The sequence below is a fragment of the Bos indicus genome, chromosome 16 (genome assembly GCF_029378745.1).
Source record: "Bos indicus isolate NIAB-ARS_2022 breed Sahiwal x Tharparkar chromosome 16, NIAB-ARS_B.indTharparkar_mat_pri_1.0, whole genome shotgun sequence".
Classification (NCBI taxonomy): domain Eukaryota; kingdom Metazoa; phylum Chordata; class Mammalia; order Artiodactyla; family Bovidae; genus Bos; species Bos indicus.
The window spans coordinates 62,404,145-62,428,944 of record NC_091775.1 but is presented as its reverse complement, the minus strand read 5'-3'; the positions used below and the strand labels follow the sequence as shown (position 1 = coordinate 62,428,944).

Here is a 24,800-nt window from a genome sequence, read left to right as displayed (position 1 = left end):
ATATACTAAAACATTGGGTTACTCCATTAAAGGACTAGAGTAGTCCCTATTGTTTGTTCAGTATAAGAATTTCTTTGATTTCCTTCGTCAGTGTTTTGTAGTTTTCTATATGTAGGTCTTTTGTTTCTTTAGGTAGACTTATTCCTAAGTGTTTTATTCTTTTCATCACAATGGTGAATGGAATTGCTTCCTTGATTTTCTGTTTTCTCATTGTTAGCGTATAGGAATGCAAGGGATTTCTGTGTATTAATTTTATATCCGGTAACTTTACTATATTCATTGATTAGCTCTAGTAATTTTCTGGTAGCGTCTTCAGGATTTTCTATGTAGAGGATCATGTCATCTGCAAACAGTGAGGGTTTTACTTCTTCTTTTCCAATCTGGATTCCTTTTCTTTCTTTTTCTTCTCTGATTGCTGTGGCTAAAACTTCCAAAACTATGTTGAATAGTAATGGTGAGAGTGGGCATCCTCGTCTTATTCCTGACTTTAGGGGATATGCTTTCAATTTTTCACCACTGAGGATAATGTTTGCTGTGGGTTTATCATATATGGCTTTTATTATGTTGAGGTATGTTCCTTCTATGCCTGATTTTTGGAGGGTTTTTTATCATAAATGGATGTTGAATTTTGTCAAAGGCTTTCTCTGCATCCATTGAGATAATCATATAGTTTTTATCTTTCAATTTGTTAATGTGGTCTATCACATTGATTTGCGAATATTGAAGAATCCTTGCATCCCTGGGATAAAGCCCACTTGGTCATGATGTATGATCTTTTTAATATGTTGTTGGATTCTGTTTGCTAGAATTTTGTTGAGGATTTTTGCATCTGTGTTCACCAGTGATAATGACCTGTAGTTTTCTTTTTTTATGACAACTTTGTCTTACACTGTTGGTGGGAATGCAAACTAGTCACAGCCTCTATGGAGAGCAGTGTGGAGATTCCTTAAAAAACTGGAAACAGAACTGCCATATGACCCAGCAATCCCACTGCTAGGCATACACATCAAGGAAACAAGAATTGAAAGAGACATGTGTACCACAGTGTTCATTGCAGCACTGTTTATAATAGCCAGGCCATGGAAGCAACCTAGATGTCCATCAGCAGACAAATGGATAAGAAAGCTGTGGTACATATACACAATGGAATATTACTCAGCTATTAAAAAGAACACATTTGAATCAGTTCTAACGAGGTGAATGAAACTGGAGCCTGTTATACAGAGTGAAGTAAGTCAGAAAGAAAAACACCAATACAGTATATTAACACATATATATGGATTTTGAAAGATGGTAACGATGATCCTATATGCGAGACAGCAAAAGAGACACAGATATAAAGAACAGACTTTTGGACTCTGTGGGAGAAGGCAAGGGTGGGATGATTTGAGAGAATAGCATTGAAACATGTATATTACCATATGTGAAATAGATCACCAGTCCAAGTTCGATACATGAAACAGGGCACTCAAAGCCAGTGCACTGGGACAACCCTGAGGGATCGGATGGGGAGGCAAGTAGGAGGGGGTTCAGGATGGGGAACACATGTATACTCATGGCAGATTCGTGTCAATGTATGGCAAAAACCACAATATTGAAAAGTAACTAGCCTCTAAATTAAAAACAATGCAGTTGCAACAATAAAAACAGGCTACTTGTTGAAGTTTATAGAGTCAAATTTTGCTTGTACTTTGGTGAAATTTATTATCTGGTGTTTTATTTTTCCAAGAGAAAATTGTTCTTTAATTGAGATTAATTGGTTTCTTGGCAGAATTATGTTCAACTGAGGTAAAAGTGACAGGAGGAGTCCTTTTATAGTTTTAGAAACATCAAATGATAATCTTGCATGAAAGGAGAAGCTTTCTTCTGTAGAAGCGTTGTTTTTTTCTTTTGGACCATTGGTTTTGTTTTTTTCTTTTGGACCATTGGTTTTGTTTTTTTTTTTTGGACCATTGGTTTTGTTTTTTTTTTTTGGACCATTGGTTTTGTTTTTTTTTTTTGGACCATTGGTTTTTTAAAGGAACATTAAAATGTATTTTGAATGTGTTTTTGAGTACTTTAATATATAAACTTCTAATTTTTCCCCACATTTTTGAAGATTAGGAAAACCATTACCTAATTAATCCATTTACTAAGGCTTGGTCTCCAATGTTGTGGCAGTTTCCTGACAAAAATGCATTGTAGGTGATAAGTTAAGGGCCCATTTTAGTTTTATTGTAAATGTTTCTGAGCCAAGGGCCACTGGGGCCAGTTCTGCGCTTGCTCCCTGCCTGTTTTGGTTCTGACCTTTATTTCCACTCTGTCACAGAAAATGACAATATAATGTCATAGGTACAGATCTCTGTGTTAATATTCCACAGCCCTGAAACCAGTTTCTCATTCTGAAGCTAGTTCATTGTTCTGTGGTATACTGGAGGGGATATAGGGTGAGGCTAATTAAGTACAAAAAGTTATGGAACCAAATTGCTGGAATTCAAATGCTGGTTCCATCTCTTTTTAGCTCTGTGACCTTGGACAAGTTATTTATCTCTAAAATGGGGATGATTATACTACCTTTCTCATATGGCATTTTTGTGGATTATATGAATATTTATACAGGGCGTCCTAGAATAGCACGTGGCACAAAATAGGTTACTTTGTAACTATTAGTTTTATTAATATTGTTATGAACATAGTGTCCCCACAGGAGAGACCCAGGGCACAGGACTGATGGCAGGAGCCAAAAACACACGTCAGGACCTAACTGTGGAGTTAGGTACAGGTCGTTTGCTTTTGCAGAAGAAAATGACAAACCAGGAAGGGAGAGATCTGTGTTTGGAACAATAGAAACGAGAGAGTAACAGGTCTTGTGACTCACGGTTGCTCTAGTCTTGAGATCAGTTGCGTTTCATTTAAACTGCAGACTGGCAGAAAAAGCTCTGGTTAATAAGTATAAGGCTTTGCAAAGAGTCAGATGCTTCTGCAATGCATATACTGACTCACTAACAAGTAAACACTTTCAGTGACTTGTATAACTGAGAGGGTTCTACCTAGAAGTTGGCACATAAAGTGAGAAATTAGGGCATGATTTAAAAATACAACAAATGAAACGTGTACAATAGCCAACCCACCCTGCAATACGATTTGATCTTCCTTGTTATATTCTGTAGTTTGATGCTACGTAATCTGTCAGAATTTTATTAATCCCACTTACACAGGCAGCCATCTGGACCTTCTCTAAGCAAGACCAGACCAGTATACAACTGAAATGATTGATGGGCTCTGGAATTGATTAGTTGTTCTGTGAGACAAATGAACTGTTTTGGCAGAAAATACCAGAGGTCACTGCGGTGGTCAGACACAAAAGCCTGTAGAATTCTAAAGAGATGCTTTCATCATTGACTTATAAAGTTAAAAATTTTAAACTATAATAGATTCTGAAAATATTTTAGAAATATTTTTTCATTAGTTGCTCTCTAGACCTGATTCTAAAGTGGTAGACTGTAAGTGTGTGTGTATATATATATATATATATATATTTTAAACTAGAATAAAGGTGCTAATTTTATGCTTTAATTTTGTTTCTGGTGAAAATATGAACTGGAATAAAACTAAAAGCCAGTCACTTATACATAAATTGTACTCTAAAATTTTCCTGAAAGAGATGTGATTGGAGAAAAAGCTACAGCATATATGGTTTTATTATAAGTGATTTATAAAACCAAATAGTATGAAATTCCATGTAGTTATTTATTCAAAGCTTCACATTGTTATCAGCTTTTAACAAATCTGTTTAAGACTCTGAAGCATCCAGAGTATGCATTACACATATTTTGTACTTAAAAAGTTGAGTATTTGAATTTTTATGCTTTCAGTAGGCTACGTCACTCTGGGATAATACTGTCCCACGGATATCACTACTGTTAGCACCAAAAAGATTCTCCTGATAGTTAGTGAAACTCTTCCCTATTTCACTGTGTTGCCTAGGATCAACATTGTGTTAACACTTTGGTGATAGGTGATAAATTGAATGACATATGTCTTGTTACATTCTGCTTATTCTTTGAGGACTACACAAGTGTGTATAGGCAAGTGGGCAACTCTCCCTTGAGAATGTGATTGCTCAGAATGAACTTGAGTTATGGATTTATTCAGCCTGTAAAACCTCAGCTGGCATAAATAATTGAGAAAGCAAAGGTTTGTCTGTGGTGCATACCTCAGGGACTCATGGCTCCCTTCCTCCTCTCTACCTCCCTTTCTTATGAAAATGATCCCAGTTGCACTCCTAGATAATAACACACCAAGCAATTAAAAGCCATGGGTGGCTGGAGAGAGGAGAAAAGGTTTAGTTAATGAGCTTTTCCTCTTCCAGTGCCCATGAGAGCCTCAGGAATGACAAGGCGATTAAAGCGAAGAGATAATTATAGATTATGTGAAAATGGGTCCCTTGGGACGAGCAGGTCTTGACATAAACAGTAACTGTTGTAAGAGTCTCCTGGCTCTCATATTCACCCTTTTCTTAGTGCTTTATTTAGCTCCTGTGTGCTCAGTGTCATGATGCCAACCAAGCATATAGGCAAGTCCACCTGTTTGCAGATCAACAGCCCTTTCTGAACAAGAGGTCATTCATCAGTAAAACCATCATCTTCTCTTCCTCTCCACCTCTTTTCTTTCTTTTTCCTTCCCCCTCATCCTTTCCCCCACTTTGTTCTTTTTCTGTCTCTTCCTTCTTCTAATCTTTTCCTCCTCTCTTTCTTATATCCTTATCCATATGTAGTACCTTTGAAATGCTAGGCACTTAGTCTTAAGTCTTACAAAGTTTAGTGTGTGTATGTGTGTGTGTGTGTGTGCGCGCGCGCACGCGCGCACACTCACAAGTATAAAGACACATTAGTTATGGATGTACTATGTCTATTATAATAAAAGTCATATGTATTATAGATAATATAAATAAATGTTTTCTTCTGTTAAATGCTTTACAGATATATTAAAGAAAGATATCTTAAAAGTGTTAGCAAAGATGTCAGTTTTGTGTGATAGACAGTCATCTTCTCATTGAATTGTTATCAGCTGTTCTCTCAATGCTGAAAGCAAGCAATTTTGGTTCATTTCATTGCTTTGCAATTTATGAAGACTTTGCTAATTGCATTGTATATATTAATAAATGCTGGTGTTTATTGAAGTTTGAATTCTGTATAAAAAAGACATTATTACATGATTTACACGGTTCTACTTTTTAATTTTTATCTAATACAAAATTTTATATATTCATTAGATAAATATTTTTAACAGTGTATCATGTAAAGTATGCCATTCCTAGGCCTAGACATTGGTGTACCCTCTTTCTCATCTTCTAACACATCAGAAATTCTGTTTCTTCATATTCAAAATAATTCAAATTCATCTGCCTCTCGTTATCGCCACTATCACACCTTTTGCATTAACATCACTATTCTACATCTCTTGGCCAGGACACTGCAGAATGATTTGCAAACTGGATTCCTCGCTTCCCTTGCTGTCTCCTCCAAATTTATAAATCAAGTCTCCAATCCCTTTCCTGCATAAAACCCTTTAATGATTTCCCATAACACTTAGGATAGAATTTTAAAATCCTTAACCTATCTTGCAGGGCCCCTCACCATCTCATCTAATGCCAATTTTCCCCTTCCCAGTTGTTCACTTTGCTCCAACCAATTGGCCTATTTTATTTCCTTGAAGCTTCAATTAATATTTGTTGGGTGAATTGATTGAGAGTATTATATAAAAGTATGAAAAATGATTCCACTTTACAACATATGCTAAAATCTTAAGCTAGTATTAATGTCAGCTAACATATATTGATCACTTATTATATGTTAGTAACCATACTGCATGTGTTATATATATATATTATTCCACTTAATCTTCAGAATGATCCTATGAGACGTAGGTATTGTAAATATCCCTGTTTTACAGATGAGGAAACTGAGGCTCAAAGAGGTTAGGTTACTTGCCCAAGGTCACAGGGTTAGTAATTCTGCTCTTAAGTGCTACACTGTATAGCTTCTGAGATGTTTGAAGAATCATTGTAATCTCCAATTACTGAAATTGAATTTGATAGTTGTTATTATATTAATATAGTGAGTATCTTCAGTTTACATTTTTTAATTAAATTTCTTTTCCATTTAGTGTTTTTAAAAATGTGCTTCACTGGTATAATTAGAGACTGTAGTCTTTCATTTATCAATATACTGATGATGATGTTTCCCTTAGATTAATTGTTTTTATTGATTTTAGACTTACCTTAATGGTTGAGAATGTAACTCATCTCTATAGCCAAGAGATTCTATAGATTTTTCTGATGTGGGCACTGGTTTTAGAGGAATTGATCAGAACTGAACTACATTTTTCTTATGGACACTTAAAGTATCAGAAATTTTCAATCAACTTTTTAGAGTTAAGCAGGTTTTAACAGGTGAAAATGCATTTTTAGTAACTAGTTGTTTTTTTTTTTTAAATATAATTTATGCCTAAATAACCTTTCCAGTATAACAAGTTATCTATAAGAAGTACCTGGGACATTGATCTCTTCTTTGTTATTGTTTGCTTGAAAAAAATATGAGAAAAATATGTTAAAAATGTAAGTGGTTTCATTTGAAGGGACTCTTATCGAAATATGTAAGATAGTAAATAGAACTTTTTATTTGAGGCTTTTAACAATTTTCTGGTCCTAGAACTAAATGCACTGCGTATGTAACCCAGTCAGAAAATAGTTGTTACCTGGTGAAAGTTCTTACTTGGTGCAATGCAGGAGACCCAGGTTTGATCCCTGTATCGGGAAGATTCCCTGGAGAAGGAAATGGCAACCCACTCCAGTATTCTTGCCTGGAAAACCCCATGGGCAGAGGAGCCTGACAGGTACAGTCCATGGGGTCACAAAGAGTCGGACATGACTGAGCGACTTCGCTTTCTTTCTTTTCCTTTTATTCTGGTCTTCAAGATCCTTTAGTCACTTAGCTGGTTTGTCAGTATACTCTTCAAGCCCAGGTTGTAATGTCAGCTCTTCTGTGATGCCTTCTTTGCTCATCTTCAGTTGAGTGGCCCATTCCTTGCTTTGGGCCTCTACTTTATAGAATATTGGGTTGGAGCAATGATATTTGAAAAACCTCTGCTGACACAGTTCCTACAAGAATTTTGGAAGACTGTTCCCTTTTATATTTTTATGATACCTCCTAAAATGTTTTTAATAATTTTTTTTAGCTGTGCTAGGTCTTCATTGCTGCATGTGGGCTTTCTCTAGTTGCAGCGAGTGGGTCTGCTGCCTGTTTGCGGCGTGCAGGCTTATCTCATGGTGGTAGCTTCTCTTGTTGAGGAGCCTGGGCTCTAGGGTGTGTGGGCTTCAGCGATTGTGGCTTGAGGGTTCAGTAGTTGTGGCACACAAACGTATTGCCCTGTGGCATGTGGGATCTTAGTTCCCAGACCAAGGATTGAACCCGTGTCCCCCACATTGGCTGGCGGATTCTTCACCGCTATACCACCAGGCAAGTCCCAAAATCTAAAATTTTTATTTAAAAGTTTAAATAATTGCAAAGGGCATAATTTCTGACATTTTGTAAAATAAATATTCATTTACATGTATCCAACAGAATCTAAATACTATAACAACAATCCATTTTTTAAATGTATTTTAATTGGAATATAATTGCTTTACAATGTTGTGTTGGTTTCTGCTGTACAGCAGCGTGAATCAACTATAAGTATACATACATCCCTCTCTCTTGAGCCTCCTTCCCGCCTGCCTTCCCCTCAGGTCATCACAGAGCACCAGGCTGAGCTCCCTGTGCCACACAGCAGCTTCCCACTGCTGTTTTATACCTGACCGTGTGTATGTGTCAGTGCTGACGCTCTCCTTGCCTCCGTTTCCACATGTCCATTCTCTAAGTCTGCATCTCTATTCCTGCACTGCGAATAGGTTTGTCAGCACCATCCTTATGCTACCGTTGAGGAAAATTGGGAAAACAGTACCAGCTCTCTGTTTTATTTCTTACAGCTACATGTGAATCTTCAGTTGTCTTAAAATAGAAAGTTTACTTAAAAATAAAATTCTTATCTTGATTTTAAAGTATATGTGTAAGGTCCTCTTTGTGTTTTCATTCATTCAATAAATTTTAATTATCATTGGAATACTGTTTTAACGTCTGATTGCCAGTTGCTTGATAAATACAATAAGTTGAAATATTTACTGAATGTGTCTATTAAATAGTTAGATATCTGAGTTTATCCCATAAGTGTGTTTTTTAATTCTATAAGGTCAGTGAAAAGTAAATAGACTTTAGATGGCTGGCCATGAAACCTAACTATCTAAAATAGTCTTTTGATAGGAAAATGCAGTCTTTGTAGAAAGACTGTGGTGGAGATAGCATTTTTAGGTGTGAGCAAGAATCGCATCTTCCTGTGACTGATGAAGGACAACCGTACTTAAACATCATCCCTCTCATCCATGAGTATGTGCCCTTACATTTCAAAAGAATGTCAAAGAAAGCATGTGTGTATGTGTTTTCATTCAGATAAATGTATTTCCTGTCAATTTTAGGAAATTTGGAGTAATCTCAAGAGAGTCTTGCTGTCTTGTGCTATGGATAATGTGGGACATTCTTGGGGTTATTCATGAAATAACTCATACTCATCTGTAGAGGATGGATATGATAATTTTATCACATTCAGCAGAGAAAAGGAGAAAGATAACTGGTAAGCATCAAAAGAGAAGATAAAGTGAGAAGATGTAGAAGGGCACTAACATTTTTTAAGGCTCCGCTATATTTGGAAAAGGCGATGGCACCCCACTCCTGTACTCTTGCCTGGAAAATCCCATGGACGGAGGAGCCTGGTAGGCTGCAGTCCGTGGGGTCGCTAAGAGTCAGACGTGACTAAGCGACTTCACTTTCACTTTTCACTTTCATGCATTGGAAAAGGAAATGGCAACCCACTCCAGTGCTCTTGCCTGGAGAATCCCAGGGACAGGGGAGCCTGGTAGGCTGCCATCTATGGGGTCACACAGAGTCAGACACGACTGAAGCGACTTAGCAGCATATTTGGTTTGCACATGTCATTTAATGTAAGTACAGAGAAAAATTTCCTGTGGAAGACTGCATTAACTGGGAAATACAGAGGGAAAAAAAATTAGATTTGTATACTGTACATAATCTTGTTGGGGGCAAGATACAGATACACAAAGATGTTGCTTCTAATGTTTCTCCGTTTTGACCGCTAGGTGGTGACATTGTATAAAGACAGCTTGGTTGCTGGCAGGCTAGTCAAAACATGCATGACTTGGTGTTAGATAACTCTATTTAAAAACTAAGCCCAAGAGTATCACTTAATTTTTTAAATTATTAGTCACTCAGCTTTGTAACACATTCATGGTGATTTTATTGACATTCCCATTTTATATTTAATTTACATTGTGTACTCTACCCTGAAGTATTTTATAAATACTTCTATGTACCTAACATACTTAGTAATGATAAACTACAGTTGATAAGCAGGTATACAGATGAAAAAAATGCCCTGACCTCCAAAGAATTCACATGTCAAAACAAAATAATTGATATAAAGGATACATATTAAGAAACACTGAGAATATATTAAGCAATAGAAACATGTTAAATAAGTTGGTATTTTATTTACTTTCTTACTGCTTATGGCATAGGTGTACATGCCTATTTAGGATTAAGGAAGAAGGGCCACCCAGAAGGTCCTCCCATTTCTGAATAACCCTCCAGTATTATTGGGTAAGGGTAACCTATATCCCAAGGATCCTCCATACTTTCCTTCCTGTGCCCCACCACCAACTCCTCATTATTTTCTATTCAAAACAGTTGGTGAGAAGTGTATTTTTTATTATGACTTAAAATAGCACAGTACTTTATCTCACAGTTGAAGTTGCTGCCTATTGAATTAGAGGGGTCTCTGTTACTGTACCAAAGGAAACTAGGCCCCTCGTATCCCCAGGTCAGAATGCTGAATGCACTTTTTTCATAGAAAGTATTTTTTGTGATAGTAAAATATAGCTAAAATAGTATTATATGAAGCCTTAATTTTAAAAAATCAGACTTACCCTTTTAGGGGTTTTGGTCTCAGACTTCTCTATCCCCCGCCACCCCGCCCAGAGTAAATGATCTGGAAAAGCATTTTCTCTTCTGCAAATGAACATTTTCCAGAGATGATACTTTTTTTTTTTTAAAGCATGATTTTTTTCTTTTAGCTCATTTTCTCTAGCTTGAGGTGGACTGTTTCTCCACTGTATTCTGATCTGCCTTTTCAAAGATCCAGCTTCACATTATGTTAATAGTGTATAGATTTGGGGAGCTTCTCTGGTGGTCCAGCAGCCAAGACTCCGTACTCCCAATGCAGGGGGCGCAGGTTCCGTCCCTGGTGGGGAAACTAGATCCCACATGCTGCAGCGAAGAGTTCGCTTTCTGCAACCAGAAGATCCTGCATGCCACAGCTAAAGATCAGAGATCACATGTACTGCAACCAAGACCCAGCGCAGCCGGATAAATAAATGAAAACAAATACAGTTTTAAACTGTATAGATTTTAATCATTTCAGCTATACTGCACATGTACTGAGCACAGAGTTCCTTGCTTACCCTTGTTATCTGTTATAAACAGAATCTTGCCCAGTGCCTTGCATGTAGTAGGTTCTCAACTAAATACATCAACTGCATAAGGAAACCTTAGATGGTAAATGCCACAGGACTGTGGTATGAGTTCATTACCACTGACTGGGAAGTAACTTTTTATATGGTCAGATGCTTTAATTTCTGATAAATGGAAGCTATGGCCTTACATTTATCAAAAATACTAGTTATAATTTTGGGAACTCAAATTGCATTCTTTTATGCCTGTTTGGAAAATTAAGCCCACATGTCGGACAGTTTCATTATTAATATTCCAAATTACCGATCCTTTGAGGACCTCATTGAAACTACCCATCCGCCTGTTCCCCCTGCTCCCTGCCAACACATTCATTAAAATGTATTATGCATTTGCACACATAATTCTGTATACTGTTTTAGAGGACTCATAGACCTTACGTCAGAACTTCTGCTTTAGGTTCTGCAATAGATTACAGCTTACTGGTTCAAGATGTGGCTTGATATAATAGAAAAGTAGAAAAATGGACTGTCTACAAAATCAGTTGATCTGAGTGAGTTCTAGCTCTTATTCTACCTTTGATAAATGTGATGCTATTTGACAGATCATATAATGTCTCCATACCTCTGTCTTTATCTGTGAAGTGAAGCTGTCGGATAAGAGTAAGTGAATTAGTACACTGACATACTTAGAGTAGCACTGGGTGTATAGTATGCTTCCCAGTCTTTATTTGTATTATCTCATGAGGGATTTCTGAATTTTATGATGCTGTAATTATCTTTCCCTTAAGAAAACTACTTTGGTGTGCATGTATGTGTGTGTGTTGTGTGTGTATTTGTGTATAATTTTTAGAAACTTGGATAGCAACCAACTTATTCTGTTTTTCTCTAATAGAAGTAGTAAGTTTGTTCCGATCCTTTGCTGCCTCTATGCTGGCAATGGAAAATGACCTTCTCACTGCAGTGCTACAATTGAACATTCTGAGTCAGAGGATGTATGTTCCTGTCAGTGTGTAAAAGCAACTGGGGAGAAAAAGAGCATTGAGAAAATCTACTCAAGATGTTTTATTAGTGTACTAGTGTAACTTGTTAAAGCAGATGAAGCTTTTCTCTATAATTATAGTTGCTAAGAACCTTAGTCTTTTCAGAGATTGGATGTATTGTATTACTGAAAATCCACTATTGTTCATGGAAAATTCTTTATAAAAACAGATTCCATTAATGTTTACAGCAAACAGATTGTATTAAAAATATGTAACTTTTCTGTGTTACCTATTAAGACAAAAACTTTTTTTTTAACTCCAATTAGGGAAGAAGACAAAGACATATTTGATTACTGCAGGGAAAACAACATTGACCATATAACCAAAGTCATCAAAACAAAAAACATGGATGTGAATATGAAAGATGAAGAGGTAGGAAACAAGTATATTGTCCTTTGCCCAGTAACTATATTTCTAGAAAACTGTCAAAATCTTGGTCAATCCAGTTATATCAATGCAGGTCCACTATTTAAAGGGGTCCTATACTATTTTGTAAAATATATTACTTATTGATTTGTTTTGTGAATAAAACTGTTCACATATTGAGCTTAAACTGTCCCTGAATTATAGTTGTTAAAAAAAAAAGGAGCAAAACTTGGTAATCACTTTGAATCATTTTTCTTTTTTTGAATCATTTTTCTCATTCTGTGATAATGCAGTAAAGATGATTTCAATGACCATCTTCAATCAAAGGTGGCAAGTGTTAGGAAGAAGACATGCAGTGATCATAGATAATGGGTAGAGTAGATAATTGACTTCTGTATTAAATGAGAGCTCTCTGTACAGGTTAGCCTTTAATATTATCTCACTTTTAGGCAACATCTTTCCTGTAATATGTTTTAAAAGACATCTGGAACTGAAAATGTAAGACTGTAACTCTACAGTAAAGGAGGACCAGCGATACTGGTCCCATCTCTCTCTCCCCACTCTCTTAACAAGTTATTATCACAGCTATTAGTTTCAGTTTTCTTCTTGAATCGCTATTGTATCAATGTTTTTATTATTGTTACAAATTATGTATAATTATGTAATATAGTCAATTATAATACGGTTATAATGTAACTATGTTATTATGACTATGTAAATATTGTTTGCTGAGCTTTGGGCTGTACTATATGTATTAGTCAACTTTTGCTATAGCAAAAAAAAGAAAAATTTCAGTAGCTAACAACATTTAGTTATTGTTCATGTTTCAAAAGGCTTGGAACCAGTTGAGACTCTGCTGGGTTCTACTAGCCCGGTTTGTGCTCAGTTCATCTTGATTTCACCTGTTCTCATTTGAGATCTCATCCCAGCGGATAGACCCTGGGTGGGGCAGACAGAACCAGATCCCACAAACACATTTAAAGCTTTCCTTGACTAGTGTGCATCACATTTCCCTGTTTTCCTTTGTCTAAAACAAGTCACAAGGCCAAGACCCAGGTCAGTACAATAGGAAGTCTGCTCTGATTACAGGGAAGCAAGGCAAAGGTAAAAAGTGAAAGAGTAAATTATGTAATCATGAATAATGCAATCTACATTCCATGGTACAGCATTTTGTTTTTCTTAAAGTTAATAGTGGCCTCTTTATTTGCTTTTATACTTTTCTTGGTCTTCTATGTTCCTATTAACTCTTCCCTCAATTTGCCCAATAGAGGTCTTCTCATGCAGTCAATCCCGTGTTTTTCCTTTTTTTTCCCTTTAGGAATATCCCTCCGGAACCTTCCTTCCTCCTTTTTCATCTCTAGTCTGGACTGGTTGCTCGCTTAGCCTCTCGCACAGATGTCATTCTAGCATTACATTTTACCACTGTCCTTGGAATTCTCTTCCCCTTTCTTCTGGATTTTTCTGTTTTCTGGATCGTAGGTCTTCACCTTTTATTGTTTTGTTGGAGTGTCTCCTCCTGTAGCTTCCTCCTTTATTCATTTCCTGGTTTTGAAGGAGCATTTCCTTAGGTAGTTTCCTGGGAAAGGTAAATGTTTTCAGAACTTCCTTGTTGAAAATGTTTCTGTCAGAGCTCTTGACATATCCCACATGCTCAATAAAGATTTGATGAACTGTGAATTAATGAATGATAGAATGAATGAATAAGCAGAAGCAGTATAGTGTAACGGTGACAAGCTGGACTACCTGGGTTCAAGGGCTAGTACTGTCACTTCCTAGGTAGATGACCTTTGTCAAGTTTATTCTGTCTCAGTTTCCTAATGTGTAAACTGAGAATAGTACCTGTGTCAGAAATGTCGTATTAAAGGAGTTAATGTACATAAAGGACTTAAACAGTACCTGAAACACATACACCAAGACATCAATAAATGTCTTAATTGTCCTCAGTGAATAATATGAATGAAGGATGATGATATAATGAAGAAATCACTTAATTCTTTTTTCTAAGACTTAATTTTTTTTTTTTTTTAAGAGCAGAGCAGTTTTAAGTTTTATAATAAACTTGAGAGGAAGGTATATATGGTACATTTTTTTTAAACCTAGGATGAACATTAATATATCGTAATCACCCAAAGTCCATAATTCACTTTAGGGCTCACTCCTGGTGCTTTACATCCTGTGTATCTGGACAGATGTATAATGACATATTCATCATTACAGTATATAAGAGTACTTTCATGACCCTAGAAATACTCCGTCTTGCCTATTTGTACCTCCTGCTCCCCTGGCAACCACTGATCTTTTTCTTGTCTCCATAGTTTTGCCTTTTCCAAAATGCCATATAGTTGGAATCATACGATATATAGTCTTTTCAGATTGGGTTCTTTCACTTAGTAATAATTTGAGTTTCCTACATATCTTTTGATGGTTTGATAGCTCATTTTCTTTTTTGTTGTTGTTCAGTCACTCAGTTGTGTCCAACTCTTTGTGGCTCCATGGACTGCAGCACTCCAGGCTCCCCTGTCTTTCACTATCCCATGAGTTTCCTCAAACTCATGTCCATCGAGTCAATGATGCCATTCAACCATCTCATCCTCTCTTGCCCCCTTCTCCTGCCTTCAATCTTTCCCAGCATCAGGGTCTTTTCTAATGAGTTGACTCTTAGCATCAGGTAGCCAGAGTATTGGGGCTTCAGCTTCAGCATCAGTCCTTCCAATAACTACTCAGGGTTGATTTCCTTTAGGATTGACTGGTTTGATCTTGCAGTCCAAGGGACTTTCAAGAATCTTCTCCAGCACCACAGTTTGACAGCATCAGTTCTTCGGTGCTCAGCCTTCTCTGTGGTCCAACTCTCACATCTGTACATGACTACTGCAGAAACCATAGCTTTGACTATATGGACCTTTGTCAGCAAAGTGAGGCCTGTGCTTTTTAATACACTGTCTAGGTTTGCCATGGCTTTTCTTCCAAGAAGCAGGCATCCTTTAATATCATGGTTGAAGTCACTGTCTGCAGAGATTTTGGAACCCAAGAAAATAACGTCTGTCACTGTTTCCATTTTTCCCCGTCTGTTTGCCATGAGGTGATGGGACTGGATGCCCTGATCTTCGTTTTTTGAATGTTGTGTTTTAAACCAGTTTTTTCACTCTCCCCTTCCACCTTCATTAAGAGGCTCTTTAGTTCTTCTTCACTTTCTGCCATTAGAGTGGTGTCATCTGCATATCCGAGGTTATTGGTATGTCTCCTGGCAGTCTTGATTCCAGCTTGAGCTTCTTCCAGCCTAGCATTTCACATGATATACTCTGCATATAAGTTAAATAAACAGCATGACAATATATAATTTTGATATACTCCTTTCTCAATTTTGAAGCTGTTCGTTGTTCCATCTCCAGTTCTAACTGTTGCTTCTTGAGCAGCATACAGGTTTCTCATGAGGGAGATAGGTAAGTTAAGGTAGGTAATTCTCTTTAAGAATTTTCCACAGTGTGTTGTGATCCACACAGTCAAAGGCTTTAGTGTAGTCAATGAAGCAGAAGGAGACGTTTTCTGGAGTTCCCTTGCTTTTTCTATGATCCAGTGGTTGTTGACAATTTGACCTCTGGTTACTCTGCCTTTTCTACATCCAGCTTGTTTATCTGGAACTTTTTAGTTCATCTACTGTTGAAGCCTAGCTTGAAGGATTTTGAGCAAGACCTTGCTAGCAGTGAAATAAGTGCAGTCGTGCAGTAGTCTCAACATTCTTTGGCATTGCCTTTCTTTGGGATTGGAGTGAAAACTGACCTTTTCCAGTCCTGTGGCCACTGCTGAGTTTTCCAAATTTTCTGACATATTGAGTGCAGCACTTTCACAGCATCGTCTTTTAGGATTTGAAATAGCTGGGCTGGAATTCCATCACCTCCACTAACTTTGTCTGTAGTAATGCTTCTTAAGGCCCACTTGACTTCACACTCCACTGGCTCTAGGTGAGTGATCACGCCATCGTGATTATCTGGGTCATTAAGACCTTCTTTGTATAGTTCTTCTGTGTATTCTTGCCACCTCTTCTTAATATCTTCTGCCTCTGTTAGGTCCATAGCATTTCTGTCCTTTATTGTGACCATCTTTGCATGAAATGTTCCCTTGGTATCTCTAATTTTCTTGAAGGGGTCTCTAGTCTTTCCCATTCTATTATTTTCCTCTATGTCCGTACATTGTTCACTTAAGAAGGCTTTCTTATCTCTCCTTGCTGTTCTTTGGAACTCTGCATTCAGATGGGCATATCTTTCCTTTTCTCCTTTGCCTTCAGCTTCTCTTCTTTTCTCAGCTATTTGTATGGCCTCCTCAGACAACCATTTTGCCTTTTTGCATTTCTTTTTCTTGGGGATGGTCTTGATCACCGCCTCCTATAAAATGTTACTAACCTCTGTCCATAGTTCTTCAGGCACTCTATCAGGTCTAATCCCTTGAATCTACTTGTCACTTCCACCATATAATCCTAAGGGATTTGATTTAGGTCATATCTGAATTGTGTAGTGGTTTTCCCTACTTTCTTCAATTTAAGTCTGAATTTTGCAATAAAGAGTTATGATCTAAGCCACAGTCAGCTTCCAGACTTGTTTTTGGTGACTGTATAGAGCTTCTCCATCTTCAGTTCCAAACAATATAATCAATTTGATTTCTGTATTGACATTTCCTTTTAGCATCCAAGAATATTCCATTGTCTAGATGTTCCACAATTTACTTATCTGTTCACTTCCTGAAGGACTGTCCTGGGCTGCCTCTGAGTTCTGGTAGTTATGAATAAAGCTGCTATAAACATCCATGTGCGGATTTTGTGTGGACGTAAGTTTTTAGTACCTTTGGGTAAATAAGGAGAAGTATGAATTCTAAATCATATTGTAAGAGTGTAGTTTTATAAGAAACCCATCAAATTTTCTTCCAAAATGTCTGTACCATCTTGTATTCCTACCATCCATGAATGAGGCTCTTTTGTTAGGTACATAGAGTTAAAAATTTTTACGTCTTGGAGAACTGACCTCTTTATCATTATCTAATGCCGTTCTTTATCGCATATAACTTTCTTTACTTTGAAGTTTGCTCTGACTAAAATTAATATAGCTTTCTTGTGTGTTAGTGTGGTAATGAACATTTACATTTGTTTGCATATTTAAAGTAGGTTTTTTTTCTTAATAGCATATTGTTGGGTTGGGTTTTTGATCCATTCTGACAATCTGTCTTTTAATTGATACATGTAGGCCACTGACATTCAAAGTGATTACTGATATAGTTGGATTAATATTTACCACATTGGTTACTGTTTTCGGTATTTGCCTTTTTCTTTGTTCCTGTTTTTGTCTTCCTCTCTTTTCTTGCTATTTGTGAGTGAGCATTTAATATGATTCCATTTTCTTTCCCCTCTTAGCATATCAGTTATACTTTTTCTAACCTTTTATAGTGGTTGCCCTAGAGTTTGCAATATACATTTATAACTAACCCAAGTCCACTTTGAAATAACATACCATTTCCTGGGTAATGTGACTGCCTTATAAAAACAAAATATTCCTAATTCCTCCCTCCTGTCTCCTGTATGACTGTTGTCACTCATTTCACTTATATAAAAGCATACATAGGCATATGTACACGCATACAGTGTATGCCTGTGTATATATTTGTATGCATATAAGATACATATAAACTTGTATAGTCAAGTACACTGTTGCTACTATTTTGAACAAACTAGTAAATCAATTAAGAATAAGTTTTTATTGTATCTTCACTATTCCCTCTCTGATGGTCTTTCTTTATGTAGATCCAGTTTCTAACCTACATTGTTTTCATTCTCTCTAATAAATTTCTCTCAATATTTCTGGCAAGGCAGGTCTACTGGCAACAGATTTCTTCAATATTTGTTTGAGATAGTCTTTATTTCTCCTTCATTTTGAGGGATGATTTCTCAGGATACAGAATTCTAGGTTAGCAGGGGGTTTTCCTCAACACTTTAAATGTCACTCCACTCTTCTTGCTTGCATGGTTTCAGAAGAGAAGTCTGATGTAATTCTTATCTTTGTTTTCTCTATAAGCAATGTATTTTTTTCCTTTGGCTTCCTTCAGGATTTTTCTTTATCTTTGATTTTCTGTAATTTGAAAATGACATGCGTAGTGTAGTTTTTGAAGTATTTATCTTACTCGGTGTTCTCTGGGCTTCCTGGATCTATGGCTTGACCTCTGGCATTAATTTGAGGAAGTTCAGCTATTGTTCCAGGTATTTCTTGTGTGCCTTTCTCTGTTTCTTCTCCTTCTGGTTTCCTCAGCTGTGCATACGTTACATCTTTTGCATTTGTCCCACAGCCCTTGGATATTCTGTTCTGTTTTTTTCTTATTGTTGTTTCCTGTCTTTGTTCTCTTTGCTTTTAAGTTTTCAAGGATTCTTTTGATACATCTTCTAGCTCAGAGATTCTTTCTTCAGCCATTTCTGGTATGCCAATAAGCCTGTCACAGGCATTTTTAATTTCTGTTGCAATGGGTTTATTTTTTTTAATCTCTAGCATTTCTTTATGGTTCTTTATTCAAATTTCCACTTCTCTGCTTACATTGTCCATCTGTTCTTTTTCTTTTTTTAGATATTTATCTATATTTTTTTTAGATATTTAGATATTTACCTATATTTGGTTGCCTTGGGTCGTAATTATGGCACACAAGATCTTCACTGCATTAGTCAGGATCTTTTGTTGCAGTGCATGGACTCTTTAATTGTGGCACAGGGGCTTCCTCCACAGCAAGTGGTATCTTAGTTTCCCAACCAGAGATCGGGAAGCCACATTCTCTGAATTGCAAGGTGGATTCTTAACCACCGGACCACTGGGGAAGTTCCTGTCCATCTGTTCTTGCATGCTGCCAGCTTTATATATTAGAGCCCTTAGCATATTAATCATTGTTGTTTTAAATTCTCCACCTGATAATTCCAACATCTCTGCTCTGTTTCATTCTGATGCTTATTCTGTCTCTTCAAATGGTGGATTTTTTTGCCTTGTGGTTTGCCATGTAATTTTTATTGATAGCTGGATGTGATATACCAGATAAAAGGAACTGCTATAAATAGGCCCTTGGTAATGTGTTGGTGCGAAAAACTGACTTATTTGAAGAGACCCTGATGCTGGGAAAGATTGAAGATGGGAGGAGAAGGGGACGACAGAGGATGAGATGGTTGGATGGCATCACCAACTCAATGGACATGAGTCTGAGTAAGCTACAGGAGTTGGTGATGGACAGGGAAGCCTGGCATGCTGCAGTCCATGGGGTCACAAAGAGTCGGACATGACTGAGCAACTGAACCGAACTGACTGAATGTGTTGGTGAGGGGTTGGGGAGAGAAAGTGTTCTGTGGTCCTACCATTAGGTCTTAGTTCTGTAGTGAGCCTGTGTCTCTGAACTGGGACTCTCATAAATGTTTCTCTCTCTTCTTTTTTTAATCCCTCTTTGAATGGGACAGAATGGCTAAAGTGGACTGGAGGTGGCTATTTCCCTTCCCCCCAGGTCAGTTAGACTCTGATAATACCCCAGCAAGTTAGGTGCTGGTTGACCTTTTCCTCTAAAGGCAGACCTTTTCAGGGCCTATTTCAGAATGGATCATTTCCCTTTCCCCTACCCGAAGCATGAGGGTATGTTTCTCTGACGTTTATTGTCAGAGAACCTGGTCATGCTCCTGGAGGTAAATCTCACGTTATTGGGGGTGTGTGTTTGGAGGAGTTGAGTAGATGCCTTTGGAGTTTTAACCCTCAGAGTTGTCTGCACTGAGCCTCCGGCGGTTTATCACTCATAGCCAGGTGTTCCTACCTGGACTGGCTCCCCGGGTGGTTTCCACTTGAAAGGCTGTGCTCCAGGCTGTCGGGCTCACTTATCTCTCTCTAGTCTCAGGGGCAGTGGTTTCCCCTGAGACTCCTGTCTCGTATGGATCCAAGAAGAATCGTTGATTTTTCAGTCTCTTCAGCTTTTTGTTTGTTGTTAAGGTGGAGTGGCAACTTCCTAGCTCTTTATATGTGGAACTGGAAACCAGAAGCCCATTTAACTTTTCAAGGTCACTTTTTCACTGGAAATGATTGTGTGTGTACTATATGATCCCTATTAGAATTCTCCATCTTTCAAATGACTTTTATACAGGGCGGGTTACAGTTTACAGAGTACTTTAACCACATTTACAAGTCTGTAAGGTACTTCCACTTTTTTTTACCATGTTGTCTTCACAACAGCTCTGAAAGGTTATCCTTATTTTTCAGACAAGAACTGCTTCAGATATGTACATGTTACTTGTTCAAATACATACAACTGCTGAGTCTAAAAGAGTGAAATGTAGTTCTGAGAGAGTGTTCTTTTCACCACTGGATTTAAGAAGGATAATCAGTTTCCAGTCAGCCCTGCTAGTGTTATGCTCTGACTTGCAACACTTTCTTTTATAAAATAGTTACATTCACATGTGACCTCTGCAGAGATCACTGGACAGCAGTAATAGGGATAAAATAAATGTCTAGAACACAAATGGCTTACACTAAACAACACCATTTTTTATGTGTGAAAATGAAAGAAAGCCTTGTAAAATTTTGCCTTGCTTCCCTCATTTAGTGACTTTGATACAGTACAGTTTCCCAGGTCTTCCAGTCTGTTACCCACGCAGCTACCTTTGCCCCCAGCCTGCCAGAACATTGTGTTTCCATGAACAGATGAAGTGCTTACACATTCATAGACTGAGACACCCTGAATTCAGTTGGGTTCTCTCATTGCTCCAAGCAGATTTCTGCCCTTTCAGCCATGACAACTCAGGCTAGGCTTTGAATACTGATGGCAAGCCCTTTTATTATTAATCAGGGATTTGTATGAATTAATTTTAGAACATGAGGGAAATGGGAGCTTAAAATTAGAATCAAACTTAACATCCTAAATGAAATAAAGGGTACTGCTTCATGACATTTAAAGCTCTAGCAAATGAAACAACTTTGTAAGCTTTGATGGTGGACTAAGAGTATATAATCTTAAAGTTAACTTTCTAGATAAATACTTTTAACCTCTTTATCAGAAAAAAGTCATTTCCCTACTATAATAGGTTGGGTAACAATTAAAATTTTGAAAGGACATCTAGTTTTTCTGGTGTTTGTCTATCTAATATTTGAACTTGAGATATTTCACTACTGATTGCCTAAGATTCTATGGGATGGTGTATGACTTTATTTAAAATATCCACCCAGCAGATTCACTGCAATTTCAGTCTTTCCCTAAGATGATTAAAAATTACATTTATTGCACTTAAAATGTGAATTTAAGTGAATCTGTGAGCACATAAAGAAATTTAATAATAGTCATAATATGATAAGCTGTATTTGTACCCCATATATTGAAATAAATATTACTATTGCCTAAAATGATTAGATTTGAATCTATAGCTATCATAGCACATGAACATATATATAAAATCCTTTTTAAGTAAAATATTCCTATTTTATAATGAAGTCATTTTATGTATAGTTCCTGGTGTGTGTCATTTAAGTTGTAATTGCTGCTAATATATTATTAGTAAGTTATACATTTCTAACTTGAGAAAATTATTCAGCACATAGTGTTTCCTACTGATACAGTAGTTAGGACATTGTTTATATTTTAGGTAAAAGAAAAAGTTTTGTAGTTATACTTACTTTTCAGGACACTATCTATATATCAGATGTTTCACGTTCTAAGTTTATAGCATCATGGTGTTATATGTACTCATTTTTTATTTATATTACAGCTTTTATTAAAGTTTTTAATGATTTGCAGAAATGTTTGAAAACTGCAGTATAGGTAATATGAAGAGAAATGTAAGAGCTTTTAAATTTTTTAAATGGTGCTTCAATTTTTATTTTTGAGTCATATTAATATAACTCTTCACACATGCCACATATTTAAAGGTTTTTCAAGAAAATATCTTGGCTGATTTAAATAATTTGTAAAGTATACTTGTTATGAACAGAATATTTCTTATCAATTCAGGCACATTTTATGTCTGCACTGTTCTTGTCATACACATTGTTTCTTAGATCAGTGCCATATCAGCAGATGCTAAATACATGCTTATTACTGTGTATTTTAAACTTTTATATTAATTTAAACTTGTTAAATTTAGCAATGGAATAATATTTGGACAAATTAGATGACATCATTCCAGTGTATCTATCATCAGTGCCCCCCTGCCCGAAGCATTTATACAATTTATTAGTTTCCCGTAGATTCTTATCTAATGCGCTCCCCAAATCCCTCTTTTATTGAGCTGCTTCTTCTTTCTTTTCTTTCATTTTGAAGGTATAAAATTACCATCAAAAGTATAAAAAGTGGTAAAAAAATTACCACTTTCCATATACTTACAGATTCTTTCAAATACTTTGAAGAAGGTCACTTTTCTCTTGACTATTCCTTTCTTTACTTGCTTTGTTTTAAATTTGTGGCTCATGTCAGAATACAATTTACTTGCTTTTGGGTTGAGAAACTGATGCAAAATCTGGCAAAACCTGACATTATTAACCTAACAAAGAAGCAAAAGGTCTTAAGAGGCAGAGCCAGTGAATTGAGGATAAATTTATGCTTTTATTTAAGAAAGGAAGTAAAAGTGTATTCTCTTAAATAACTTTCTACACTTGAATATATGTTATTTTGGTTGTGTAGTTGATTAACATTAATTTGAAGGAACCAGAAAGTTGAAAGAATTTTACAGTGGACATATGTATTCCTATCACTAGATTCTACCACTGAGATTTTACTATATATGTTTGCTTTATCAGTATTTAGCCATCTCTTTATCCATCTGTCAATCTATCTTACTTTTTTGGTTGTGTTTCGGAGTGTTTTATAGACAATACATTTTCTTCTAAATGCTTCAGTATATATATCATTAAACAGAGATCAGCATTAGTCTGGTTTTTCTCTTAATGTAAAATGTATATACAATAATAGCGCAGTTGGTAAAGAATCTGCCTGCAATGCAGGAGACCCCAGTTCGATTCCTGGTCGGGAAGATCCACTGGAGAAGGGATAGGCTACCCACTCCAGTATTCTTGGACTTCCCTTGTGGCTCAGCTGGTAAAGAATCTGCCTGCAATGCAGGATACCTGGGTTCAAGCCTGTTTCATTAAGCTCCTTCATCACTTGCAAAAGTTAATCTTTATGTGGTATTCCCTCATGGCTCAGAGAGTAAAGAGTCTGCCTGCAATGTGGGAGACCTGAGTTTGATCCCTGGGTCGGGAAGATCCCCTGGAGAAGAAAATGGCAACCCACTCCAGTATTCTTGCCTGGAAAATCTCATGGACAGAGAAGGAGCCTGGCAGGCTACAGCCCATAGGGTTGCAAAGAGTCAGACACAACTGAGAGACTTCACTTTCACTTTTTTCAATTAATATTGACAAATGCATGTACCTGTGTAACCGAAACTCCTATCAAGATATAGAACATTTCTGTCACCCTAGAAAATTCCCTCATGCCTCTTCTCAGCTGGTTCTTTCTCCTCATCCCACAAAGGTAATCACTGTTTTCTAATTCTTCTACCATATGTTGGTTTTTGCCTGTTCTAGAACTTTATAGGTAAAATCATAAAATGCACTTATTTTTATAAGGCTTCTTTCATTTAACATAAGGTTTTTGGGTCATTGATATTGTTGTATAGGTCACTATTTCCCTTCATTTTTATTGCTGAGTAATATTCCATCATATGACCATGAATATATCGTGTATTTATCCATTGTCTTATGATGACATCTGGCTACCTTATTATGATCACTGGATTACTTATTACTTTATACAGGATGAAGTAATATCTCCATTGCTTACTCCTTGACCCTTTAGTTTCTAACATTATGGCTTAGTAAATGCTTATAAAGGGATCTTTTAGAGTAGTGTATGTAAAGTCCTTCTGCATTCCCTGATAGCTCAGCAACACCATTTCTTTTTACCTTAGGTCCTAGCAAGTGAACAAAATAAAGTATTCACTTACTTTAAATGTGTATTAGCTTCCATGCTAGTCACATCTTGAGACTGTAAACTGCCTCCCGATACTACCGCTGTCTGAGTTTTTGAAAGAACACTGTTGGTTTACTCTTGAGAGGCGGGTGGCAGTAGGGCTTTGTGTAGTTTCTGGTGGTGGCAGGTGGGGGAGTTGTCACTGTATCCAGATGCTTTACCAGCAGCAGCAAAGGGTAGAAGATAGGGATAAGAGAGAGGAGACAGACATTACAGGTTATTGGTAGCTGAAGTCAATCAACTGTAAATTGAAACCCAGTTTTTTTGGAGAGAGAAATTCAAGGTGACCTGTTTACAGTATTTCACTGAGTAATTAGACTGTATTATCCTATACAGTGGCTTCCCTCGGAGCTCAGTCAGTAAAGAATCTGCCTGCAATGCAGGAGACCCAGGTTCAATTCCTGGGTGGGGAAGATCCCCTGGAGAAGCAAATAGCAACCCGATCCAGTATTCTTGCCTGGAGAATCCCATGGACAGAGGAGCCTGGCAGGCTACAGTCCATGGGGTCGCAAGAGCCAGACTTGACTTAGCGAGTAAACCACCACCACCATCCTATACAATCTTTGATACAATGGCAACTCACAAATTTAAACATACCATCTTTGCCATGTTTTCATCTACTGTGTATATGGTGTACATGCTTTGTATCTATTCTCAAAATACCATAAGAACATCAAGATTCACTTTATAATACTATCTCTTTTCATTTAATTTGTGATATCCAGGAGGAAATGTAATTTTAAAAATACTTCATGGTTTAAGGACAAGTA

At 36.9% G+C, this 24,800-nt stretch overlaps 1 protein-coding gene across 4 annotated transcripts in view; it reads left to right on the top strand.

Annotated features, from left to right (window-relative positions):
* The window catches only part of ACBD6 (acyl-CoA binding domain containing 6), a 205,514-nt gene that overhangs the window by 69,902 nt on the left and 110,812 nt on the right, over positions 1 to 24,800 (top strand). For all 4 annotated transcript variants that reach the window (XM_070768533.1, XM_070768535.1, XM_070768532.1 and 1 more), the window contains exon 5: positions 11,925 to 12,030. In XM_070768533.1, coding sequence (XP_070624634.1) covers positions 11,925 to 12,030 — 106 coding nt within the window. The remainder of the gene's footprint in view (positions 1 to 11,924; positions 12,031 to 24,800) is intronic.